We start from the raw sequence: 26,516 nt of genomic DNA on the forward strand, positions 1-26,516 counted from the left end.
GTATTTATTGTACTAACAGGGAAAAAAAAGTATAAAAACTGATACAATAAAAACCCTAAAGGGACTGTTCACCTTCAGTTGCTGCTCCCCACTGACTTCCATTGTGTGTGTTTATATATATATATATATATATATATAATAGTCAATGGGGACCAGCAACTGAAGGTGAACTATCCCTTTAAATAAAATACTTTACGGTAACATTTAAAATACATTTTCAAATTAATTTACAATTGATATTTTGTATATAATTTTATTAATATAAAATGAAACGCATATATTGTTTTACCAATACAATATGCATATACATTTACAGATAAATATTTCATTTTAAAAAAGGAAATAAAAAGGAAATGTCTTCAGTAAAAAATAAATAAATAAATGAAATGCATATGACTCTAAACATCAACAATGATGATTTTAATACCTTTGCAATGTAAGCATCATAAAGTATATCTTTATTGTATTAAGTACATATTTAGTATGGTACTATAAAAGTGTTTAATTTGCAACGATCAGTTTCATAGGAGGCTAAGGGATTCTTGGCCTTAAATTGAAGACCTCTACAAAATATAAATAAATAATGATATACATATTGTACTAGCAATAATAACAATTAGTAAAATAGTAAATAAACCTTCACTAAATAATACATGAAATATACTGAAAAGGTACAAATAAGAGGTCACAGAAGCAACACAAGTTAATGCAGTAGGTTACATGTAAAAAATAATTTCTCTCCAGTTTGTGTTAACATACACAAAAAGCGTATTCAAACTCACCAAAGTATACTTCAACCTCCCGAATATCTTCATCTTTAAAAACGGTTTATCCAGAAGCATCAGTAACGGAGAAACAAGCACTTTGTTCACCCTACAGTCAAGTCATCTCACATCAAAGTCAAAGGCACGCGCTTCATTGATCTCGTGCGCTCTTCTTCACTCGAGCGCGAGCGAAAGGCGAATGCCACCAGCGGGCGCGTGCATCTCGCTTCTACTGCTCAGTATTCACACGATTAGCATACAGCTGTCGATGTATGTGCTCTGCCTGACCTCAGTCAGAGAGCCGAGCCCAAACGTTATTTCACCGCGTCATTCGCGGATTTACGAGCGCGCGGTGTTCTCCTTTAAACTCAAGCGCGCTCCCCAGTCGCGAGAGTCGCTTTTTGAAAGGCCCCGTCCATCTGTCTGACAGTATGCAAGACCCTTGCTGTTTAATCAAGCAAACGTTATGCCCCCTCCGGGAAGCATCTTTCCTCCAGCTCTCACACTCTCTGACGAGTAGCAGTTTCAGCCGGTCCATCACTCCTGCATTATTAAGATAATCAATAATTATAGATAATCTAAACGGAATAAGATAAAATGCCCTTATAGATTCCATGATGACGTCACTACACCTCAATTTACTGAATGAACCTCAATTACTAAAGAACTGCAACACAAATTATTACAAATACAATGTAAAATTATATGAAAAAATATATTTTAAATATACTAAATAGAAAATACATTGGAAATATCACACACGCACACATATATAAATATGTAATTTCAATATATGTGTGTGTGTGTGTGTATGTTTGTGACAAGAAACAAGAAGTGTGACAAGAAGATGATTTGAACCTTGCATGTCAAGGTCAGTAAATTGTTGGAGGATTTTTTGTGTGTGTGTGAATATTTGCACATGTTTTGAAGTAGAATTCTAAGATTACTCCTTTTCATCCTGTGAGAACTGGTTTGAGATAAACGCATTAAAGTGAACCTGCAACATTTGCGAGTAACAAATCTTTGAAAACAAAATTGCTCACATTCTCGCACACTGTACCTCGTGAAACAATATGCAATCTGGTTCAGCCTTTCATTCATGCAGTTCTGTGCTCCACATTAGCACTGCATGCTCATAAAGCCACCTATAGCGCAGCTGAGTCTGAGACACACTGAGACTCAGTGAAAGACCGAGCAAGGAAAACCCCAAGGGTGCCACAAGAGGGTTAGTCGAGAATAATAGACCAGTGTGAGAGGAGTGAGTTAGTGTGTGTGCAGGTGTTACGAATGACAGATGCAACACGAGGAGGTGGTGGGACAGAGAGATCGTAACTCTGTCACTGGACGAGGGAGAGAGACACTGTTTAGGCATCTCTCTGCAGATAAATCATTTGATAAATCAACAGGATGTTTCCGCCCTCCACATTGCTCAGGAATCACAGCTGGCCGCATTCACAGACTGTTTTCATATCATCGAACAAAAAAGTCTGGAACTACATATATTTGAATTTTGTAAAGAGTTTGTCCATGCAAAACTGACTTTGACAGTGACTGTGCTGGGATGCTACTGGTGACACAGATATATTCAATAACTGATTACATGTAATCTGGACTATCTCATCAGATTCCAAAAATTAAGTGCTTGTAATTAGATTATATTACACTTTACATTTTCGCTCTAAAAATTAAGACTTTTATTATGCCTCTTTTTCATTATGACATTTATTTTATTAAGATTTTGCTGTATGCTTTTATACCATTAATATACTGTAAGTCTATTCAGGTCTTTTCCTCTTTAAAGCAATCATGTGGCTTCAGAAAACCAAATAAATCAGCTAGCAATCAGCTTGGATAATCTTCAAAACATTTTTTGTTGCATGTGAGAAAAAAAACATATGGGCTTACAACAGTATTTGGGTAAATAATGACAGAACAGTGTAACACATTTAAAGGCTCTGCTGACGCTCCTTCCAGATTTGGTCATGTAAATGTTTACCTCATGTTGCCCTCTTAAATCGTGTTGGTGTTACAGAAACAGGAGGTCCGATTCATGTGCAAGTCATGTTCTAAATAACACTCTTGGTCTGCAGACAATAACACTCACACGTGCGCGCACAAGCTCCTCCTGTTCGGGACAGTTGGTGGCACTAATTTGTCCATGTTTTTGGCGCGCCACCTCTTGCCCTCCCTAAGCTCCGGGTCTCTGCCATCTGCCATGTTTAACTGTGTTGGCCAGGGCAGAAACAGGCAAAGTGCCCACACAGACACACTTCCAGACCTCGGCTGACTCCAGAGTCTCTTCACTGACCCACCTGGAGCCCTTTCACTTCTACCTAAGGACTCGGATTCAAATATTTTGAATATATCATAAACATTGTCAGAAATAATAATAAAAGATTATGCCAGACTTTGCCTGTTTTTCCTGTCAGGAATGTCTTTTCAGTCTTTTAAACCCTCATAATGCATTCAGGTGCATTTTGACCCTGGAATAAAATTAAGGTATTAAAGGGGTCATATGACGTTGCTAAAAAGAACATTATTTGGTGTATTCGGTGTAATGCAATGTGCAAACAAACAAAAAAAAACAAACATTATTTTCCTGCACACTGTACATTACTGTTGCTCCTCTATGCCCCGCCTTCTGAAACATGTCGTTTTTTTACAAAGCTCATCGTTCTGAAAAGCGAGGTGTGCTCTGATTGGCCAGCAATCCAGTGCATTGTGATTGGCCGAATGCCTCAAGCATGTGATGAAGTGTTACACCCAACATACTGTGACGCCGTGTCCCACTGCGATGAGACAACACCAATAAAACCCTTTACAGACGAGGCATTTGTTGCATCCAGTGGGAACATAATTACTGATTATAATGACTTTTACTGTCATTATAATCAGTAATTATGTTCCTGATACGTTATACTGTCTTTTTATGCACAAAGTTGCAGCGGTGCTGGCTCACCTGTTTTAGTATTTTCCTGTAAAATATCCCGTATTTTTCCACTCTGATTGTGTTAACTCAGAACTCGAAACTATGTGTCTGTGAAGTGGCTTGCACTTGGGTTCCTAGTAGGGTTGGGACAAAGCGTCGAGGTCATCGATGACGTCGACGCAAAAAATAAGTTGATGCAAAATATGCGCATCGATTCGTCAACCTGTTTTTATTTCTCTAAAAAAACGTTTGCAAAGTGTTTACCTTATGTGCGCTGAATATACGCGATGGCCGGATCAACATTCTGTCCAAAGTTATAAAACCAATCCAGGGGTTTTTCTGCATTGATCTTTTTTTTTTGGCGTCTGTCAAAGCCTTATTTGACCGGTGAGTGATGTAGAATAGAATGACTGCTATAGATATTACTGCGCCAAGATGAAGTGCTTACAAGCACTTGCCATGGTATTCCACCACACAATATAGTTATCTATTTTACACGCTTAGAAAAGCGCAACGTTTTGTTTTGTGTTACCGTCCTAGGTCGAGTTACACTACGCGAGTAACTGTATTTAAATAGGGAAAACGTGGAGGTGTTTGGTAGTTTCTCTGCTTGGCCCATATTGAATGAATGGGCTAAGCTAAGTGCTTTCAAAGTGTCACCGCGCGCCAAAGTGATTGAGTGCACGCACTGAGACGAGAGAGGTATGTATCAACTCGTCTTAGGTAAGGGAAAAACATAGTTTAATATGAAAACACGGTGGAGTATCCCTTTAATAAAAGGAGGGTAATGTTGTAATAACATGGCAATAACAGTAACATTTGAAAACTTTTAAAAAATTTTCCCATTCACACATTAGTGATATGCTATTGCACAGACACAATATAGTTTTAGAAATTAATATATTTTTTTAATTAAAAAAATATTAATTTATGACTGTTTTATACGTTTCATTTCCACCGTGTCCAAATAAAACTGGAAATGCCAAATCTGTATGCAGCTTTTGAATGCATTATGAGGGTAATAAAGCGGTTTTCCTTTATGATGAAATCAGAACAGTTGTACCATTTTGAAGAAGTTAAAATACTCCTATCCAAGTTTCTATCGATTGATTAGTTTGGGATATGAGTACAGACTGGACAAGACCGAGAGATGTGAGGTGAACACGCGTGTCTTAGAGAGAACGACATCAAAACTCATTTTGTGATACATTATTGCACATTTTCCTATTTCATTATTACCATCTTTTACTCACAATGAAATAGGAGTTAACTAAGACTTTAAGTGTATAAACTCGCATTTGAAACACCACTCTTTGGTTCTACATGCAGAAAAAGGAACAATCATGGAAAATGCTTTTTGGCTTTGATCAGATCTGCATAAGCCTCTTAAAGCTCAGCTGAGATAAAATTCCTCAGTGTCCCGTGTGACACAAAAGCTAGCGCCCGAGGAGACAGGTTCGGCCTCACGTGACTTGGACATGTTCTCCTAAAATTGCACATGAACCAAAGTTAATCCACAATAATGCTGTATAAAGGTCTAAAACATGAATCAAACAGATACCAGCTGCTCTGAAAATGTATGTTCTACGGAAAACGATTTGGTTTTATTGTCACTAAAAGCAATGAATGTGATAAACGCTGTGCTGTCCATGTGAGTTTATGCTGTCCCTTACTTCCCCTCCTACACACACTCACACTGAATACAGCAAATGGGGCATTTAAAAGAGCAATTATTAATCCATCATTAATCAATCAATCTATCCCTAAGGCTGACTGAACCACCTTTTAAAAACACATTTGTTGACAGACAACAGGATGCCGGGCCGAGAAGGAAAGCATGATGTGTTTCTGTTGTAGCTGTAGACTTTGATTCTAGCAAGAAAAAAAACGTATAATCTAACCTAAAGGTAAACATTTATAAAAGCATCCACAAAATGCAGGAATACAAAATGTAGGAAGGTTTTTCAACTCAAACATGCACAAAAATGTAAGCATATAATTGTCTCACCTGCATCAAAGTCTTGATATAAGCGGCACCACAACATCAGACAGTGAGGAAAAAGAGAGAGAAAGTCACATTAATTGCTTGTTTTTCAGTCGTGCTGCATGCATTTATTCACAAACAACGGCACCTGACATCTACAACACACATCCATCATCCTGCTTGATTGGGCACATTAGTTATGATCATTAATGAGAAACTGCCATGTCCAGATGATCGTCTCTGATCAATGCAAATAGTCCCAGCGATGCCACAAAGATATCATGAGCATCAGGTGTATATACGGTTTGTAGAATTAGTTTACACCTTCACCCAAATCAGATTCATTTTAAACACACCGGGAAAAATAAAGATGCTTTTGTCCAGAAACTCCTTATCAATACTGGAATCTGAACAAAGACAAAGACTCAGGGTCACAGGGAGAAGTCAGACTGTTTCTGGCCCGGATCTGTTGGCAGTGAAGCCCTGCTGGCTTGCAATGTGCTAGCAGATGGACGTTAGAGAGCGTGTGTGTGTGTGTGTGTGTGTGTGTGTGTGTGTGTGTGTGTGTGTCTGAACAGGACAGGACCTCATCCTTTACTGATATGGTGATGAAGCACTTTAAACAAACATACGACACAAATGGAGTTGAACATCTGTAGCTGAAGCACTAGCACATGAAGCAAGAGTGTTTCTTCTAGAACTGTTATCGAGTTCAGACACGCTGAGGTTGAGCGGTAGGACAATATATCTAAACCTGACAGAAGAAATAATGTCACTCTCAACAGAAAACTACTTCCTTCCACTTTTTATTTTAGGGTTATTGTTTCAGTAGTCACATCTAGATCCGATGAACCAGATTCAGTTGAGGACCTGAGGTGGGAGGACCGTACGGGACACGGGTTTTGAGAGGAAACTTTCCATCTAATGGGTGATGTGAAATTAATTCCAGCCATCAAAGAAACAAAAGAACAGAGACCGTTAGGAAAAGAGGTGGAGAAAGAGACACAGCACAGAAGAGAGTGACAAGGTCAAAGGGGGAAGATGAAAGAAAAGATTTTGAAGACGAGGAAGGAGATGGGAATGGACACAGATGATGTTCTCACTCTTTGCTGTATGGTGGCGTGTTTGTGCTCCATCTCTCGCTTCTCCATCGCTGAGTCTATGACCAGCTGATCCAGCTGAAACACAAGGACAATCAACTTTGTTAAAGTTGTCAATAAAGCAAAGATTATTGGAATACGTTTACAAGAAAATACTATTCCAGTCTTTCTATTTCAAAGAGTCATGATTCATTCAATGTGTTATTTGCCGTTTTACTAGCAGTTTCTGTGTGATTTCTTTTTCAACACTATATATTTTTTATTATATATAGACTATTTTTTCGTTATATTTATATTATGTAGATTTTTTTTCCCAAAAGGACTGATTTTATTCTCCAGTAGATCAGCCATTTGTGTTTGAACAGGTGTACCTAATAAAGTGGCCTGTGAGTGTGTGTATGTAATGTGTTTAGGTATTTTGTGATATTGATAGAGATGATTTTGACATCAAGAAGTAAATGCTTGTTTTAAAAGACTATACGTATTTATTATAATAATTATTTACATTGTATTTGTAATTATAAATGATATTTATTATTGTTAATTTTATTATAATAATAATAATAATCCAAAATACATAAATAATTTGCTTTTGTAAATACCATTATTGAGTCCTGTTCTTTAGAGACTCACTATTAAGCCGTTTATTAATTAACCTTATATTAAAGAAGCAATAACACAATAAGTTAAAAAGTGTGAATACAGATGAAAATAATGGTCAAAAGTCAATGGTCTTTCTCTATTAAAGACAACCTCATTAAACCTCATTAGCAACACATTTAGCTTTGATAACGTGGTATGGCACAACAATATATACTAGAGCGCAATTCTTATTCATTATTATATATTATATTACAATATTTAGTATTGTATTATATTACATTATAATGGTGCTGATTACATGAGCAAAAATGCTGAGTGGGTTATTAATAAAATATACAGTAAGACTTTAAAGTTTTTTTTAAAGAAGTGTCTTATACTCATCAAGACATATATTTGATCCAAAATACAGTAAAAAACTGTAATTTTGCTAAATGTTATTACAGTTTAAAAAACTTGGTTTATATTTTAATATTCTTTAAAAAATAATGTATTTCTGTGATGCAAAGCTGAATTTCCATCAGCCATCACTCCAGTATAAAGCGTCACATGATCTTTAAGAAATCATTCTAATATGCTGATTTATTATTAGAATTATTAATGTTGGCAATTTTTTCTTTTTTTTTGGATTCTTTGATGAAGAACAATATAAATATTTGCTATCACTTCTTAACAATTTAACATCCTTGCTGAATAAAAGTTTTAATTTCTTTAAAAAAAAATAAAAGATAAAAAATTACTGACCCCAAACTTTTGAACTGTAGTGTATATTGTAAGAAAATTCCTATTTTAAATAAATGCTCTTCTTTTTAATGTTTTATTCAAAAAAGTATTACAGGTTCCTAAAAAAAAAACATGAAGTCTCCAGCACTGATAATAAATCGGCATATCAGAATGATTTCTGCAGGATCATGTGACACTGAAGACTGGAGTAATTGAGGTGAACTTTATTTTCAGTTTATCTTCAGGCCTGTCTCAGACAGATGGACTGTCCCTGTCAACCTCAAAGATAGACATCATCCCTCATGTTCAGTCATTAGGCCTGTGTTCATGTGGAGCCTGGGGCTCGTCAGCACATGTCCTGCATTAGACGCAGGTGTCGAGGGCACTAATGAGCGCCAGGTAATGAGAGGCTGATCCTGGAGAAGCAGATGTGTATGTGGATCTCACCTCAGCAGCCAGCTTCTTCATGTAGGGGTCGACCTCGTCTAAGATGTTGAAGCCCTGCTGGAAGAGACTGTACTGAGCCTGCATGAACGACAGCATCTGTGGAGGACAGGAAGAGATCAGAAAACTACACTGGAGGAGAACGCTGCTTCATCATGGCATAGCAACCCACTCACCGAATCCAAAATTTCAAATTTCTTTTTGGCCTGAAGAACATTGATCTGAGAAAGATATCAAGAGAAAAGCACATTAGTCATTAGTAGGTGCTTTTAACAAAGTTTCCTGAGATTCAAACCTACAACCTTTGGTTGCTTGCCAACTAAGCCATTTCAGCTATTTCAGCGGTAAGCTTATGACACAAAGATCACACATGACCCTGCTCCACACAGTGGTTATTACACTACAGCCGTGTCCTTAGCCATTAACATTAACTATTTAACAGCTTCATAAAACTTCATAAAATTATTTCAGATATTAAGCTTGTGACACAATGTAATGGCTACTGGCCATGTCTCTATATAACAAATAAAAAGCACACCATTTTGAACTGTTTTTACCAAAACAGCCTTGAGTCACTTAACCAAAATAGCATAGCCACTACAGCAATCTTCCCAACTGAACCGACTTCTCTGAAAACAGAACATTAATGGTCACTAAAATGGGGAAAAATCATAAAATCACAGCCGTCACAGGATATGAGGGATACAAGGGCCGTAGAGTACCAAAAGAGGCGTTTACGTTATACTGTGAAATGAGAGCTAAAGATGGGAAGAGGAGCAGTCAGGTCCGATCCGTCAGGTCACTCCCACCAATTCTATGACGAATTGTAGTATAAATGGTGTAAGTAAGTGCATTCACACTGAAAATTTTAAAAGAAGAAGTGCACTTTAAATACCTGGATGATGCACATAACCAAAAAAACAAAGTGTGGCATGTTGGACACTTCATGCACTCAACTGGCACAGCTTTTTCAGCCAAAATCATTTTGACTGTTCATTTACATGACAACAGCGTTTTGGGGACTGAAAACGCATAGTTTTGAAAACATCTCTGTTATCGTTTCTGTTTAAACACCCAATACAGGAACCTTTGAAAATGGTAACGTCATGTGTGTGTGTAGTAAGTGTTAGGTATGTAGACATTTGCAGAACGTGTTGATTTTAAAGGCAAGTGCGAACAAACATACACAACAATAGCGGAGTACATGGTACTGTTGTTGCCGCTCAAGAGTTTGCTAACGTTTCTTCAGCAAAGTGTGGATTTACTTCACCAATATTACAACCAACAGCGGAGACGCATCATATAATCGTCACTTCCCTACAGGTGCTGTTTACTAACAAGGTGACAGCGCCAACTACTGGCCTGGCATACGCAATAAATAGTTTTTGGATGTTTGCGTGGATTACGTGTAAATGCAAATTTTTTTGACTACAACGTTGTTGTGTAAAAGTAGCTTAGGAATGACAAAATAAACCATATAATTCAGAAACTACATTGACGTATACATAGTTCATAAGTACACAGTGTATGAGTGCATAGTGTATAGTGCGTAATTTGGGACACAGCTGATGAAAGTCAGTGGGGTCCAAAACACACCAAAACTGGGAACGACATGAGGGTGATTAGATGATGACAATATTTATTTTTGGGTGAACGGTCTCTTTAAAATGTCCTTGATTTCATTTCTGAGATTTTCCACATTTTGTTTGAAATGTCATTTTATTGACTTCTATAATCCAAAAATGATTTTTTTTTTGGAAGAAACTTTTAAGATATTTTGAATACAGTTGGTATTTTTGCCATAGTATGGAAGCCTATGGGGACCATCAACTATTTGGTTGCCAACTTTCGTCAAAATATCTTCTTTTATGTTTAAACTTAAGGTTGAGTAAATGATGACAGAATGTACATTTTTGGGTGGACTATCACTTTTATTATTGAAATACCTGCAACACATAGTCCAGGGCGAGGTGTCGGAAGCACTTCCGGGTCGTGATGAGGGCGCTGGTGGCCTCCTCCACCTCATGAGGTTTGTTACGAGGCGCCTGTGCGTTCTTCACCTGGGCGATCTCCATATCCTCCCGCACCTTATCAAACTGCTTCTTCGTCTCTTTAAACTTTCGAACATCCCTGTGTATTGTCACATACAGACACATATTGCAGAGTAAGACGAGCACATCACAGAGTGTAGGGAAACGGGAGAAAACAGAAACAAGTGCAGGAGAAAGAATAAAAAGACTCACTCCTTCACAAAATTGTGCAACTGTTGCTTTACGGATCTCTGGGCCTGGTCAAACAGGATCTGTAAAAGATACGACAGGAAAACAAATGTATCAGCATCAAACAGAAAAATACTGAGTTGGCAGAACAGGATTTGCATAAAACAGGGGGCAATGGAAACAGGTGGTCCCAGATGTTTTCTAACTTGTTATAGTAGGTGTCCTTTGTGAGCAAATCTTTTAAAGAGCCACACAGATGGGAAATAAAAAATTATCTGTATTACAGTGTATGATGTAGCTGTCCATCAGTGTAAACAATGTGTAAATAATTCAACCAAAAAGTACACGATTTCTAAAGTTATTGGCTTCTAAAGTAAGGAGTCGACTCTGAATCGCTGAAACGAGTCGCTATAGATTTCAAATCTTTTGCCCATCTCTATGTACGTCACTAGGAGCACTTTGCAAAATAATCTCCGCCTACCGTCTTGAGAGAAACGTAACTCTGACCTGCCCCCCCCCCACACAAACGCTCTGGTTAGTGTGACAGCATCATGTCGAGGAGACAGTGTGTTTTTAATTGTAAAGGCAAGTTTGTTTTATTTTCACTGCCAAAGAATGAAGATCAGAAGAACCAATGGCTAATATTCATTTTTACCACAATACCAGAGCAGTACAACAAATCCCTTTTGTTCGGTTCACAACATTTCACTGATGACTGCTTTTCTAATCTCGGTGAGTACAAGGCGGGATTTTCAAAGCGTTTGGCCATAAAAGAGGGTTCATTACCAACTTTATTTAGACCAACAAGCATCTCCGAATCACAACGCGAAGTATGATTATGAAGTTATGTGTCTGTTTTCTCCCGAGTGTCTTATCAGTATGTGTGCTGTCTGCAGCCTGTCTGCGCTGATCGTCATTTACAAACACGTCATTAAAATGAAGTGTAACTCCGTGAATACTTAACGAAGATACATGAGAGAGATGTCTATAGAAAGCTTGACATGTCTACTTTAAAACTAAACAAGTGCTGTCGAAAACAGATATTCTGTGATAAAGTAATCCATATGAAAATAATGTGATGTCTGTTTTTCACGTCTCCCTTCATTATATCAAATGTGACCACGCCCCCGCGCTGAACACGCTATTCAGATTCAAACTGAAGCGCGTGGCTTGAATACACCCACACAGAAGAAAAAGCAGCGAGACTGTTCAAGTTTTTTATTTTACTGTTTGCTTCGCAATGAGAGGAATAAGACCTAATTCACCCCAAACAGATGCTGACGCATAGTTTACCATGAAGTTGTGTGCGGAACAACCAATCAAACCTATGTCAGTTGACCAATCAGAACACAGTATGCTACCGAAAGGTGGGGTTTAAGAAAACTGAATCTTTTGAACAGCTTCGCGCGAACCGTTTGGGGATCTCTGAGAATTGAGGTAATTTTAAAATGATATTTTGACAAAATGACAATGTTTTTTAACCTTGGATGGATTTAAACCTAATGTACAGGACTTATAAACATCTAACATTATTTTCATCTTACTGGCTCTTTAAGTGAACAAACTGTTCATTCATTCTTACTCACTGCTTTGACTCAAACTGTACACAAACTCCTCTCCCTTTTAAAGCATGTGACCAATATACCTCCTTTGCTGAATGAGATTTAAAAACATCTCTAAACAAACAAAAAAAAATCAACAGGGACACATAACTGGTCGACAAATTTAAAATCATTCAGTTGTTCAGTTCAGCATGTGATCTTGTTCATGATTCAGTCTTGTGAACAATTCAATGACTCTGAAACGTATAATGCTAAAAGACACTCGCTTGTCGCCACCTACTGGCAAAGCAATGCATATTGCAGGAATAGCAACTGAACAAATTGAACAAATCTAATGCTGAATTTTTAGTAAACAGATTCAAAAGACTCAAGTCACTGGGATGAATGAAAATTGACAGCACTGTACATATACTATACTGTTCAAATGTTTGGGGTCAGTAAGGTTTTTTTCTTAAAATTTGTAGTTTTATTCAGCAATGACACATTAAAAACTGATTAAGCTTTTCTTCTGAACTTTCAATTAATGAAAGAATGTCACGGTTTCCACAAAAATATGAAGCAGCACTGTTTTCAACATTGATAATGATCAGAAATGTTTCATATTAGAATAATTTAAAAAGGATAATGACTGAAGACCGGAGAAATGATGCTGAAAATTCAGATTTGCCATCACAGGAATAATTTAAAGCTTTTTTTTTTATTATTGTAGTAATATTTCACAATATTAGTATGTTTGATCAGTGAATGCACTACAGCTAATTTTGTATAGAGATTGCTGTAGGAATCCTTTTCATTTATTGAAGATATTAAAATAAAATAAAAAATGTAAACAAGTGTACAAATGATGTTTGATTAATGCCAAAATAATAAAAAAATACTATATATATATATATATATATATATATATATATATATATATATATATATATATATATATATATATATATATATATATATATATATCCCCTAGAGGAAGACCACTTTGTGTGTACCACTTTAGTATCACACCCAAAGGCTTTGAAACATAAGACCAGTCTGGGTGTAGGCTAGCTGAATATTAAGGGTGAACTTCTCTCAAACCACCAGCAGATGACAGAGCAGTAGCAGGTCTGTGTCTGTTAACCCAAAACACCGCACCAGCGCCCCAGACCCATCTCCAACTCTCTCATGGTCGGTGTTGATGGGCGACTGCAGGTCAAAGGTTACATAGGTCACAGACACATCACACAGGGTGGGTGTTGGGAAACAGTGGCATCATCCATGTCACGACAGGCAAACAAACACAGCTCATGGACTCAAGGCAAGCCCTGGTGGTCATGCGAGTGAGGAAGGTTGTAAGAATGAAGGCATGTCAGCGCCGGGGTCATACATGATGTCAGCAGAACGAGACTAGAGGAAAAGCTTTACGCTGCAATCAACAAACGCAGCAGCTTCACAGCAACGCTAGTTTCAGAGTTGGAAATAAATATTTTCATTACTACTGGAGCTGCCAGCTAAGTTTGAATGTTAGAACTTAGTAGTAAAATTTAACATCCTAGTTAAAAAGATAAAAAAATTAGTTTTAAAGTTAGTTTGTTTTACTTTGTTCTAAAAGTCCATCATTGAAAGGAACACCTACTGTAAACAAAAAAAGGCTGAAGAGAAAAGCGAACAATCCCGTTCAAATGTTCCAAACTGTCAGGAGGAACATCAGACGGTAACCTCCTTTTCTTTGGAGCGCTGATGGAAGTGACACGCTTTGGAGGAAGACAAGTTCAGCACTTGGCTGCGAGCTGCAGGAATGGTCTGCATGTGACTCTGAACTGCCTGCTCAGCTTTTGACTTCCTGTGTAAAAAAAATTAAATAAAAAGTTCCATACGAGACCACTTTACAGAACCCGGCTGCCAAATGGCTGGGCCGTTCATGAACTGTATACTTAAACTAGTTTAATTCAAAAAATGTGTTGCAGAAAGCATGCTGAGACATTACAGGAAGAGAACAAGATCAATAACGCCGGTCAAAGGGTTTTGTGTTGCTTTCAAGCGGAAAGAAATTAAACTGGGTTTCAGTTGTGGTAAAGCAAAAAAATGGAAATCTTGAAACGATTAAAGAGTATTAGCCGATTCTTACTTCTGGAAATGTGCATGTTACATAATGCAGCAATAATAGCGCTCTGGAGATTTTAGCAGGAGGTAAAATGCTAAGTTGATGTGCTCAAAGGGAACTAGGAACTGCAGTGAATGTTGCATGACAGCTAGAACTTCAACTTGCAAGGTTGGGGGTTTGATTCCCCGGGAACACATGATAGGTCAAAATTGATAGCCTGAATGCACTGTAAGTCGCTTTGCATAAAAGAGTCTGCTAAATGCATGAATTTATAATTTAAAAATGTATAAGTCAACTACAGTCTTCAGCTGCACTAAGCCACAGTGACAGTAGTATTTTGAAAATGATATGGGTTTTCTCCTGCATCATTGCCGTTTGCTGGTTGATGCATTCTGGGATACCTGGCTGGCTTAAGTCCACACACATGCACCTCACGATTCATCCTTGACAAAAGGGACGAAGCAAGAACAAGAGCAATCTGATCTATACTTGGGCATTTAAGTACTTTGAACTTTAGCCAGCAACTGATGAAGTTTCACAGATGCACAAAAACAGAAAAGAATGCACATAGAGAAACAGCTCTAATGATGAAATATAACATTTAAAAGCATTATTTTTTATTCATATCTCACACATGCAAATCTGTCTCTCATTCCATTCCCTACACTCTCAGAAAAAAAGGTACAAAAGCAGTCACTGGTGCATTATCTTTTCAAAAGGAACACCTTTGTACCTAAAGAATCCATATTGGTACCTTAAAGATACATATAAGCACCTAAAGTGTACATATTAGTATCTAAAAGGTACAAAAGTGTACCTTTTGAAAAGGTACCACCAGTGACAGCTTTTGTACCTTTCTGCTTTTGTACCTAATTTTGTGAATCAGTAGAGACAAACACACGCACTAACAAGAGCCTTATTCCACTAAACACTGAAATATGGAATATCCCAATTTTACTTGGAGTCAGAAAAAACTAAAATCTATATTTACAGGACATGAACCTACTGCATAGACAGTGACATTGATGTCATTGGTGACAAACTTGGTGCAATGCGTCTTGAGGCACAGAGTCTGATGTGTGCATATTCAAAAAGTGGCTTGCAAAGATAAATCTACCCAGAAATTAATCTTATATCAATGTAGAAGTTGTCAGTCATTCAATATAAAACAGCTTCTGCAGGTATGACACCTTTCCTGTTCTCACCTTTATAACAGAAGTGAAAAACGTTCTCTCATCACTCATTCCCTCATTTCTGTGGCCTCTTTTTACACTCCTCACTGCCAAACACATAACATCAGTAATTACACTCAGTGGGGAGGTAGTAAGGTGTCACTTTGACAGGTTTGTTCAATTTAAGACTGCCTGGATTCCTACAACTCAATAAACTGTAAAAAAGGACTGCCTAATCAAAAGACACGCAGGCTTTCATTCAATTACTGTAAATACGATAGATTTACACCTTGTTATCGTGCTACAAGAGCACCAAATGAATCTTCAATCCTGCATTGGCACTGTGACAAAAGTAGAAAAATGGCAAAAAAAACGACATTAACATGCTATTATTATTGGTCTGCAGCATATGACTATTTGATTAAGTATAACAGACAAAAAACGCAAAGTGTCAATGAATTTTTATAAGAAAATAAATCAATCAATCTGCCCAAGACAATCTAAACGCATTGATTCCCAGCGTCCAGGGACTTGGCAGCGATGGGCGTCCTGGATTGATGAGGCAGGCAGATTAGATCCAGAGTAAAATGGCCAGGCTTCAGATTTATAGAGTGGCAGGTTAATGGCTTTGACCAGAGAAAAACAGGAGAGGACAGGAACAAGATGAACTGAAATGAATTAATGTTTTTTCATCAGACAGACAGCTGTGTAAGAATGTGTGTAACAATCAAGAAGCAGCGTTGCTATTGTTAACGAAAACGGTTGAGTATTAAAAATCTTTTTCGTTGCTTTGTTGAAGCTGAAATAAAACACAAATAAAATACAAATACAAATATTAGATGAAAAATTTAAGTGAGGCACGACGAAAGATGCGGCTGAAAACTTCCCGACAGTAAACTGCTGCTGCGTTCTATTTACGACGTTCTGACACAAATTGCAAATGATTTGAATGCTTTGTCGCGTTCGGTGTAGACATGGTGTAATAAAGGCAGGAATCTCTGTGTCTGTCTGTTTTTTAGTATTTTTATTATGTCGAGAACCGTTCATACGATCGACTTCACGTGTGGCCGTGTGTTGCTGCGGACCCAAGAGAGTGCAGTGTCACGTTTTGGCGCAATATGGACACGCGACACGTTCCGAATGAATAAACTTTTAATAAACTACACAACAGCGTGAACCAGAAGGATCAGTGCTTGTATGCTCAGAGAACGGAGAATATCTCAAGAATAAACCGTCTGATTATCCATAAAAGCAGCGAGAATGTCAAAGAAACTAAAGGAACTGTCGAACTTTCTGTTCAAATGCTGCTGATGCTACAAGCAGGAAGGGATCAGCAGTCTTTGGCTGACAACTAATAAGCCACAAGTCCTTTATTCCACAGTCCTGGTATTTCCTCTTTCTTTAAAAGTGAAGGTGGCTGTGGTAACAGGAGACTTGTTGAGCTTTGCACACTGATTGCCACTCTGTCTCTGTTTCCAATTACTTGTCCTCAAGAACAGGAAAACACCCCGAAACTCATGCACGATGACGTACTCTGTCTCAGATTAACCAATATATGTGATTAGTCACCCACTAAAAAGAATAGTTTCACAAGTACAAACCACTTTACATTGATCTGTGGTGCTCATGAGACGAACGCAAGTTCGAATCCAGCATGCAACATTTCCGATTCCCATTTCACCTGTAGTTCCTAAACATTTCCTGTCCGAGTTATACTTCTCAATAAAAGTGGCAGAAAGGTCAAACATTTAAAACCCAACACAGGCCTGTGCACTTTTATGATTCTGCAAATTGCTTTTGGGTGGCATGTGAAAAAAAGAAATATATATCAACCACATATGATGTGAAACACCCCATGTAACGAGATCCATGTTCTCCGGATTGAGTTACGCCCAATGGCACACGTAATATGGTTTCACAATAAAAACACCCATGAGAGAACTACAGGCCTCGCCAGGTTATGATAACACATGATGAATCATTATGGCCTCTGACTGAATTGTGTGCATGTGTTGGTTATGGGATATGTGGCCATGCAGAGTGAGTCTGGGGAAAACATGTCTTACCATGTGATAGTTGACAATTTCCTGAAGGCTCCCGCCACATTTTTCAAGACATTCCTGAAATGAAACAAATAATCGAAAAATCAACACAGCTCATGAAAGTCTTCCTATTACCGGAGTCATTTGCAAAGTAAAAACCTTTCTGGGAAACTTACTGAGATCATCTCCTCTTTTTTGCAGTGGTGAGACAAGTCTCGAATGCCGTTGATGAAGAGTTTATTGGCACTGATGTACGCACGACCTGCTTCGATCATACCGCTGCATAGCTTCACCAACTGATGGACAGAAACACGATAATCACCAACAAACAAATGCTGGACGGGACATGAGATTATAAATTGAAGGCATTGTGATTATTGCTTTACAGGGATCAAATAAAACCATTTATACATCCGTACATTAAAGGGATACTAGACCCAAAAATGAAAATTTTGTCATTAATCACCTACTCCCATGTTATCAGTAAAAGCTTTGTTCCTTTTCAGAACACAATTTAAGATATTTTGGATGAAAACCAGGAGGATTGTGACTGTCCGATAGACTGCCAAGTAAGTTACACTGTCAGGTAGTGGTCGACCGACATATTGCCAAGGCCGATATATCGGCTGATATTTAGCATTTTTCAAATATCTGCACCGGTTGCTAAGTTTTTCTGCCTAGCCAATGTGTTAGAGGCTTTTATTTTGATAGGATGCCAGAATTTAATTCTGTCAGTGCCTAAGCGCACACAGTGCTCAAACTTTCTCTTCTTGTTCGTCGTTGTCGTTAACAGTTCTGTCTAATATGGATAGAAGTTTGTCTAGATTGTCAGATAGAACAGTTAAACAAAGGAATTAATGTATACAGAAAGTATTATAACGATTGCTTTTGTTGTGCTTTATTCTTTGCGAATGCTAGCATGCTAAAAGCTACTTTAAAAAGAACTATCATTATTTTAGCCATAAAAGCAGCACTTTTGTTATAAATTCAAGGTCTTCGAAAATAAATTTCAAGAATATGGATATGGTAGCTTAGACAATGAAAGCTTACTTAGCCTGTTTATTTGTTGAATGTCTGTCAAGACATTCAGTTTGCGCTACCCTTTAAAACTCTGGTGTATGAACGCACACAGGCATCTTGGCCTTGCTTTTATTTGATCATCTCACACTTATTTCATGCTTATTAAATGTCTATGGTTTTTCTTATTGCAATGAGCCTGCAATAATGAGCAGACGTTTCCCTTGTATGTAGGTTTGGAAGCTTCTGTTAACACGCTGTATCATGACTGCAGTTCCCTGATGCAAATGTTCAGCTTTCTAGTGCTAAATGGATTCCTCTTTCCATTTCCCTTAATCCTGTACGGCGTACGAGCTGGGATTTAGCTCAGCGCACATTTGTTATGCTGTTTTATACAGGCGCTAATGCGCTGGTGCTTAGTTAGCGGAGCACGAAGGCTTTAAAACCTACATCTCAATTAAATGAGGCAAAGAAGTGGTTATTCATACCTTATCTAACTTGGCTTCGATTTCCACAACATCCGTCTCAACTTCATCGATATTCGCCCTGCAGAGACACAAGAAAACACATTATTCATTAGATAACAAATATATAATTTCTGATGAAGGACAAACAAAAACCTTCAAATTTGGGGATTATTTATGTATGTATTATTTCATTTACATTATACCGATATTGTGAATTATTAGTCCATAAATATCAACGTCCAAGGAGTCACAATGACATTTTTCAAATTAAGCCATAAAAAGACATTAATGAAGTTGTTTGTAATGAATTTCACCAATTTTTTTACCAAAAAAAAAAAAAAAAAAGGCAAAACCTGTGCTAATCGAAAGGACACATTGATGAAAAAGACTGAATCCAATATTTGTTAATAATATGACATAAGACATTTATAAGAGATATTTTGTAGGCCGGTCATTTTTGACCAGGAGCACCAAAAGGGTTTAAAAAAAAAAAAAAAAAGTCAGTAGGGTTAGAAAAGGTGTTTTCAATTGATAATGTATTTTTAATGCAAGGACAAAAAATAAGTAATGTCACTGAACCAGGAACGTTGCCTTAGCAAACACCAGCAACTGTCTGCCCTCAGTCATCCTCTATAGTGTGTGTGTAGATGTGCACTCAGGTTTGATGGAGGCTTTTAAGCCTTATTTAGTGGATATGGCTGACTGCACAGGGATGCGTCTCTTATTATACTATCACCCCTTTAACTTCAATGACCTGCAGTTGATCCCAGAGCTTTGCAGCCAATATAGATTGACAAAAGAAAGACAGTATCAATTTAAGTCTTCTCACATTCACTCGTGCTCTGTGATTAGGTTACACCTTTATGAACATCAATTTCATAAACACATAAAAGCCTTCTTAAACCAGTTCAGATTCCAGCTAAAAGCTATTGCTCTTAGTCAGCTCACCACAGTTGGTGCATATCTGAAGAAACACTGAGGTTTTCCCTCCACCGCTCATCCTCCCACACAGCACGCTGTTACTGAGATCTGTCACATTAGCTAACTCAAGCAGGGCCGCGAGGAGTCCAGGCATGAAGCATGTGTGTGTCTCTGTATGCAGCCTAGCACATGTATCAACTATATATCACATAGTAATCTTTATAGTATAGTAAACATCAGAGTACCATACTATGTGCAAGAGAAACAGCAAGTATACACAGAAACCAAGGCAGGGAACAAAGGAGAACACAACAGACCATAAACTGACAGACAAATCACAAGAGAAACACTGCTATATACACAACTGAACCAATGAACTAATGAGTAACCAACCATCGTAACTAACAAGGAGATGGGACTGGTCCTTGGCAACAAACAAGAGGACCAAGCAGCAGAGATGTGAAGAGAACAAGGCATCAATAAAACAGAACTAGTACAAACTAAAAGTTCAAGATACAGACACAGGGAATATATGACAAGTATTACCATCACTGTAACACTATACTACTTTTTTTGGAATGAAATTCACCCCATTTTCAGTTAAAAACTATTTCAAGACTGGCAAATTGAAACTCAGAATCGGGAGTTTGTATATTTAAATCTTAAAAATGAGGATCTGTTGGGAAGTATGAACAAAACACCTGGATAGTCAAACCACATGACCATTTTGATGCTCTGATTAAAATTTCAGTAAATGTTGCTTTACTATTACACTATTTGTACAACAACACAACTCAAAAATTTGCTTTGCTAAGCCACATTTAAAGCTGTTCACAGGAATTCTACTGCAACAGTCAGGTTCTGGAAGTGAAAATCCCCCCGAAACCTTTGAAAACATACCTGCTGTGAGGAATGAGGTTGGCAATAAAGGGTATGTGCTTTTTTTAAATAATCATGTTTAATGCAAAAAAAAAAAAAAAAAAAAAAAAAAAGGCCTCTAACACTAGATCTCTGCTAGAAGCTCTACTCTTTTTCTATTCTATCCCTTTTATTTTTATTTATAATAATTACAAAAAAACCTTGCTACGTGTACTGCGTTAAGCTAACTGAGACTTGTTATAGCACTTGTGTATCATTTCTCGCGTTGATTTTGAGTGCTTTCATTGTCCTCAATTGGATAAAAGCGTCTGCTAAATTACTAAATGTAAATGTAATGCTGAAAAGCCACATTACTCATGATTCTGCAAAAAATTAAAAAAATTCCACCAATCAGAGAATCCCAAAAAGCTAATTGCGACAAAAGAACACTTCAGCATCCATCCATTCCATTGAAGCACTGGGAATTACGTAATCGAGCCAGTTTCTCTATGTAATATCAACCACCCATATATATCTAGATATGCCTCTTTTGGGTAATTTGTTTATCTTCAGCTCTGGAAGACACTGTCAGATTGTGTTTCCTGGAAAACGTGTTGCCAGCCTCTATAATCTTTTATGCCATCTCTAGCCACGTGAGAGTTCCTGTCCCTAATGCACACCCGGCCTCCCGGGGCCACTCAACCATCAATCCAAAATGCAACCACATGATGAACAAACACTTAAAAACCAAAGGACCACAGACAGAAAAATCAGTTGTCATGGCAACCCCCTAAGTGGGGCACAGAGGTCGCAGTGGGGGGCTTCTGCTCTGCTTGTGTATAGATGCTAATAACATATTGTTATGGAGTCATGAGCAATCAATACTCCACAGACCTACATACACACAGAGACACCTCTGTCATCTCCGCTGCAGTCACTGGCCATATGGGACAGACTGTTGAGCAGCTTTAAATCATGTTATACACTTCAATGCGGCAGCTAAATAGATGGAGAGGAAACAACTAACAGTAAAGGTCAACTGCAACTGGCTGAGACCAGTTCTGACTGACATCTGTGACATGTAAATGTTTTGTTTCTGCTGAGGAAATTATCTGGGTCAATGACATGACCTGTGTTGTTTATTAAATGCATTTACAAAATGTAATTCTTATGTACAATAACTTATGCCGCATTCCAGGCAACCCGTAACCCGTGTTTTTCCAACCTTAAACCCGTGAAAGTGCACCTGAACTGACGTCCCGTGGCTTCTCACCCGTGAACTCATTCTAGCTCGAGTTCTAACGTCACACAGCACGCGAAACAACAATGGCAGCCCCTACGAATAATATTGCCTACGGATGCAGTGTTTATGCAAGTGGGAAGTTGAATAGTACGTCGAATAGATTTTAGGACAATGTAACGTAGCAATAAAATGTATAATCTAGCTACAATTCCTTGCGCTCAGGAAGTTTGGTGCGACTTGCCTGGAATGGTACAAAGTCGTTATTCGTGATTTGAAATCGTGACTTACGGGCTCAAAAACCTGCCTGGAACTCAGCATTAAATACAAGTCTTCTGCGAAGCATTCTGTCAAGCATTAGGGTGCTACTGTCCTATATGGCCTTAAGGGACATAGTAAAAAAAAAAATATATATTTCAATGGTTTTGTATTCACTCACAAAAGTACCGCAGTCCCCCCAAAACATTTTTGTTCACTTGTGAAGGAAATAATGAGCTGGGAGGAAAAACTACTTTGTGCAAACTCACAAATATAATAGTTTTGCAAGAGAATGCAAAGTTTTTCTGGGGACTGCAATAGTTTTGCAAGAGAATGAACATGTTTTGCAAGGGAGTGAATACAAAGTGTCGCAGAAAAACGTGAACGTTTTGCGAGTGAATGCAATAGTTTTGTGAGGAACGAAAACATTTTGCAAGAGAGCATGAATGTTTTTCAAGCAAACATAAAGCTTATCATAAAGGGGGGGGGGGGGGTTCGAATGCAAAAATTCCTCCGTATGACTTTGTCTTTGCAATTTATAACATCTGATAAAGTTAATCAATATCACACCAAAAGTGATTTTTTTTCCCCCAAATTTCAGCTCAATTTCAATTAATATTAAATTTATACAACAGTTCAATAAATAAGCAGTTAATATTAAATGTAGGGTAGGCTAATTCGAAAAGGCTAGCAATACTAAGCTAGCTTTGAAAGCATAAGATCCCACCCTCCCTGCAAAACACTCTCCAAAGCCACTCCCCCTTCAGAACACATGAACGCACACAGGCAGAGCAGAGTTTAACCAGTGACACGATTAGAGACGGCGCTGGTGGACGGTTGAATGCAGCACTGTCAGATCAATTCATATCTCATTCTCTGGTACAAAGCGCATAATATTACAATACATTTATATTTATGTATTTAGCAGACGCTTTTATCCAAAGTGACTTACATTGCATTCAGGCTAACAATTTTTTCCTAACGTGTTCCCTGGGATACGAACCCCCAACCTTGCGCTTGCTAATGTAATGCTTTACCACTTGAGCTACAGGAACACTATAATAACACTTTTCATTCTGGCTCGGTCTGCAATAGTGTAATGGAACACGCTGATAGCATATGTTTGCGTGAACAGGCTGTGTGGAGTATTGCAAATACATATACACTGGACAGGCAAGTAGGACAGCCTATCATAGCCACATTACATTTTATGGTTCTACGTCTTCCACAGATAATATAAATAAAACCATTTTAGTTCTTGTTTTTGTTCTATTTTGCCAGTGAAAATAGTTGGAAACAAAGCCACAGCAGAACGGTTTTGCACGAGATAGTGTTTAGTTACTGAATGAATCATTCCTTTTGAGCGAATGAGTGATTCAATGTTTTACCTCGTTTAGACATTCAAATGCTTTCTTCTGTAATGAATCCATTTGAACAAATCAGTTGAATGAATATATTTTTCAGTTTTTTTCAAAATCATTTTAAATATCAGAAATCAATGTTTTTTTTGTTTTTTTTTTTCAAACATCAGACGATTATTTATGCATTCGGAACTCATTGTTATTTTTGTTCAGTTTAATTTACTTATTTATTCTTGTGCTTTAAGTTTTTAATCTTATTTTTAAGGACAGGAAATAGTGAGAAGCAGAGAAGTGGGATTGGGAAGTGACCCCTATCAGATTCAAACGCACACAAGTGTTCCAGACGTCTGTGTGTGTGCACTACCCACCAGGACTAGTAAACATGTATTTTATTATAAATCTATATGTTTTTGTTTCAGGAAAACACCTAACAGTATAAAAGTGGACTTCAGAAAAACATGACTGTGTCTCACTCTCAATGCTGCCTACAGAAACAGTTTTAGGCCGGCGGAGTGATGTTTATCGCAGGTTCTGGGGCGCAGTATGATGCCATGATACCATGAGTCCCACGACGTCATAATATTAAAGTTTATGAGACAACATTCCTCATTTACAGGGACTGGAGAGCTTCAGAGCATCTGCTGGTGCACTGATCCCACACATCACCAATCTGTCATACTTTATGCATTATTAAATGTGATAATGTTGTCAATGACATTGCTTTAATTTATAACAGTCTTAAAAATCACAGAAATAATCAGTTATATCTTGGAAATGTTCATAAAGAAATCATTCATTTCATTTATTATGTAGGGTGTGTTCCAAAACCTCGCCGCCAAATACAAAATGTTTCACATCTATTTTTAATTTCCAAACCACTAGATCACAGAAGCACTAACTTAACGTTCAGCTAAGGGATTCTGGGTGGATGCTAGACTACAAGGTCACACCCAACCATCTTTGTATGCATGTATGTGTCGGTTCAGACGAGACGGGACACTTAACCCTGTGTTCTAACCACTATCTGGTCAGACAGATTGGCTCCGCCCCCATCTCTGGGATGTGCTTCGTTGACGCGAGTGAGCGGCTTGACACTGATGGGATATGGTTTCATCTTAAGCTCGGCTGCGCAGCCTCCCACCCATCCATCCGAAAGCAATTCTTAGCTCCACACAAGCATGTGTATGAGCGTGCATGTGCATAAGCATCACATGAATATACGCTCATAACTCTTCGCCTGACTTTTTAGATCAGCCCTGAGGTGAGACTGAGAGGCCTGGATTTTCCTTCATTAAAAGAGCACTGTGGCCAAACCCACCACGCTTTTTATACTGCATCTTTCAGCTTCAGGGTACAATGATCAAGAGGCCACAAGTTAACAAAACAAACACTGAGAACACTGGAAACTGCTGAATACAGATGGGTGTAACATATGGATAACACTTTAAAGATAACATAACATCACACCTAAATCCTTTTTATTTTTTAAAACTAATGTAATTTTTCCATGTTAAAATATATTCTTCCATTTTAATATAATGGTTGATTTTCTTGCAAAATGTAACGCTGAATATATATATATATATATATATATATATATATATATATATATATATATATATATATATATATATATATATATATATATATATATATATATAAAAGCCCAAATCAGTATAAAAATGGCTGATTTCATTAAACATAAAAATATTTTTCAAATGAATGCTGTTCTTTTGATCTTTGTATTAATCAAAGAATCCTAAAAAAAAAGAAAATCACAGTTTTCACAAAAATATGAAGCAGCATGACTGTTTTCAACACTGATAATAAGCAGAAATGTTTATTAAGCAGCAAATCATCATATTAGATTGATTTCTGAAGGATCATGTGACTGAAGACTGAAGAAATGTTGCTGAAAATGCAGCTTTGCTATCAAAGAAAAAAAAAGTGAAATTTCATATAAAAATTTAACATTTTTTTTATTGTAACAATACTTCACAATATTACAGTTTTTGTTGTATTTTAATCAAATAAATGTTTTGGTGAGCACAAGAGAGAGACTGGTGGTGGATGAGATGACAATGTAAAGCGCTTTGAGTGCCTAGAAAAGCGCTATATAAATGTAAGGAATTATAAAATTATTATTATTATTATTATTAAGTTAAAATTATTAATTATTTATTTTTCATTTCATTAATTAGTATTACTTAAATGAATAACAGAAATAATAACTCTCTCTATATAGTCAAATAATAATAATAATAATAATAATAGTAAAAATGATGGCACATGTACTCATGGTTTATGCCTGCTGGACTCAAACCTGATAAATAAAAATCAAGTTCCCCTGACTATATTCAACATGTAAAGTGAGAACGGCAGCTCGTGTCCTTCTCTCTAGTGGACTGATGTCCTGTAGTTTCTCTTTGCTCATCCTCTATCTCACAGACTGTTAAACTGATGTGATGGAATTTGGAGGTTTTATGATTTCCTGAGAGAGAAACTGTAAACTTTACTTGCTGCTCCATTTGATGGCCAAGATTTTGGGGGAATAATACTTTTTTATGATAAAAATATGACTGCTGCAAAAGGGCACTTTAGTTATCTTACATGTTGTTTGTCTTTCTTTAATGACTTCCCACAGTACTAACAGGCATTAACCACTTTAAATCTCTCTTTTATTCAGCTAAAATCAGAGAGACAGTTCTTTGTTTTGACTCTTGCCACAGTTTGAATGATCTTGCCTCTCACTGCCCATCACAAGCTGAC

The 26,516-nt window shown here is 37.4% G+C and overlaps 1 protein-coding gene across 7 annotated transcripts in view; it reads right to left on the minus strand.

Moving 5' to 3' along the window:
* Positions 1–26,516, minus strand: part of LOC113055102 (arf-GAP with coiled-coil, ANK repeat and PH domain-containing protein 3) — a 65,601-nt gene that overhangs the window by 16,343 nt on the left and 22,742 nt on the right. For 6 of the 7 annotated variants that reach the window (XM_026221091.1, XM_026221090.1, XM_026221087.1 and 3 more), the window contains exons 2-10: positions 19,131–19,188; positions 17,802–17,921; positions 17,650–17,703; positions 10,788–10,846; positions 10,491–10,674; positions 8,721–8,765; positions 8,548–8,643; positions 6,781–6,855; positions 5,702–5,713 (exon numbers count right to left, since the gene is read on the minus strand). In XM_026221091.1, the coding sequence (XP_026076876.1) occupies positions 5,702–5,713; positions 6,781–6,855; positions 8,548–8,643; positions 8,721–8,765; positions 10,491–10,674; positions 10,788–10,846; positions 17,650–17,703; positions 17,802–17,921; positions 19,131–19,188 (703 nt within the window). The remainder of the gene's footprint in view (positions 1–5,701; positions 5,714–6,780; positions 6,856–8,547; positions 8,644–8,720; positions 8,766–10,490; positions 10,675–10,787; positions 10,847–17,649; positions 17,704–17,801; positions 17,922–19,130; positions 19,189–26,516) is intronic. The other variant, XM_026221088.1, reaches the window with a different exon arrangement.

Source organism: Carassius auratus, chromosome 36 (assembly GCF_003368295.1).
Source record: "Carassius auratus strain Wakin chromosome 36, ASM336829v1, whole genome shotgun sequence".
Lineage (NCBI taxonomy): Eukaryota > Metazoa > Chordata > Actinopteri > Cypriniformes > Cyprinidae > Carassius > Carassius auratus.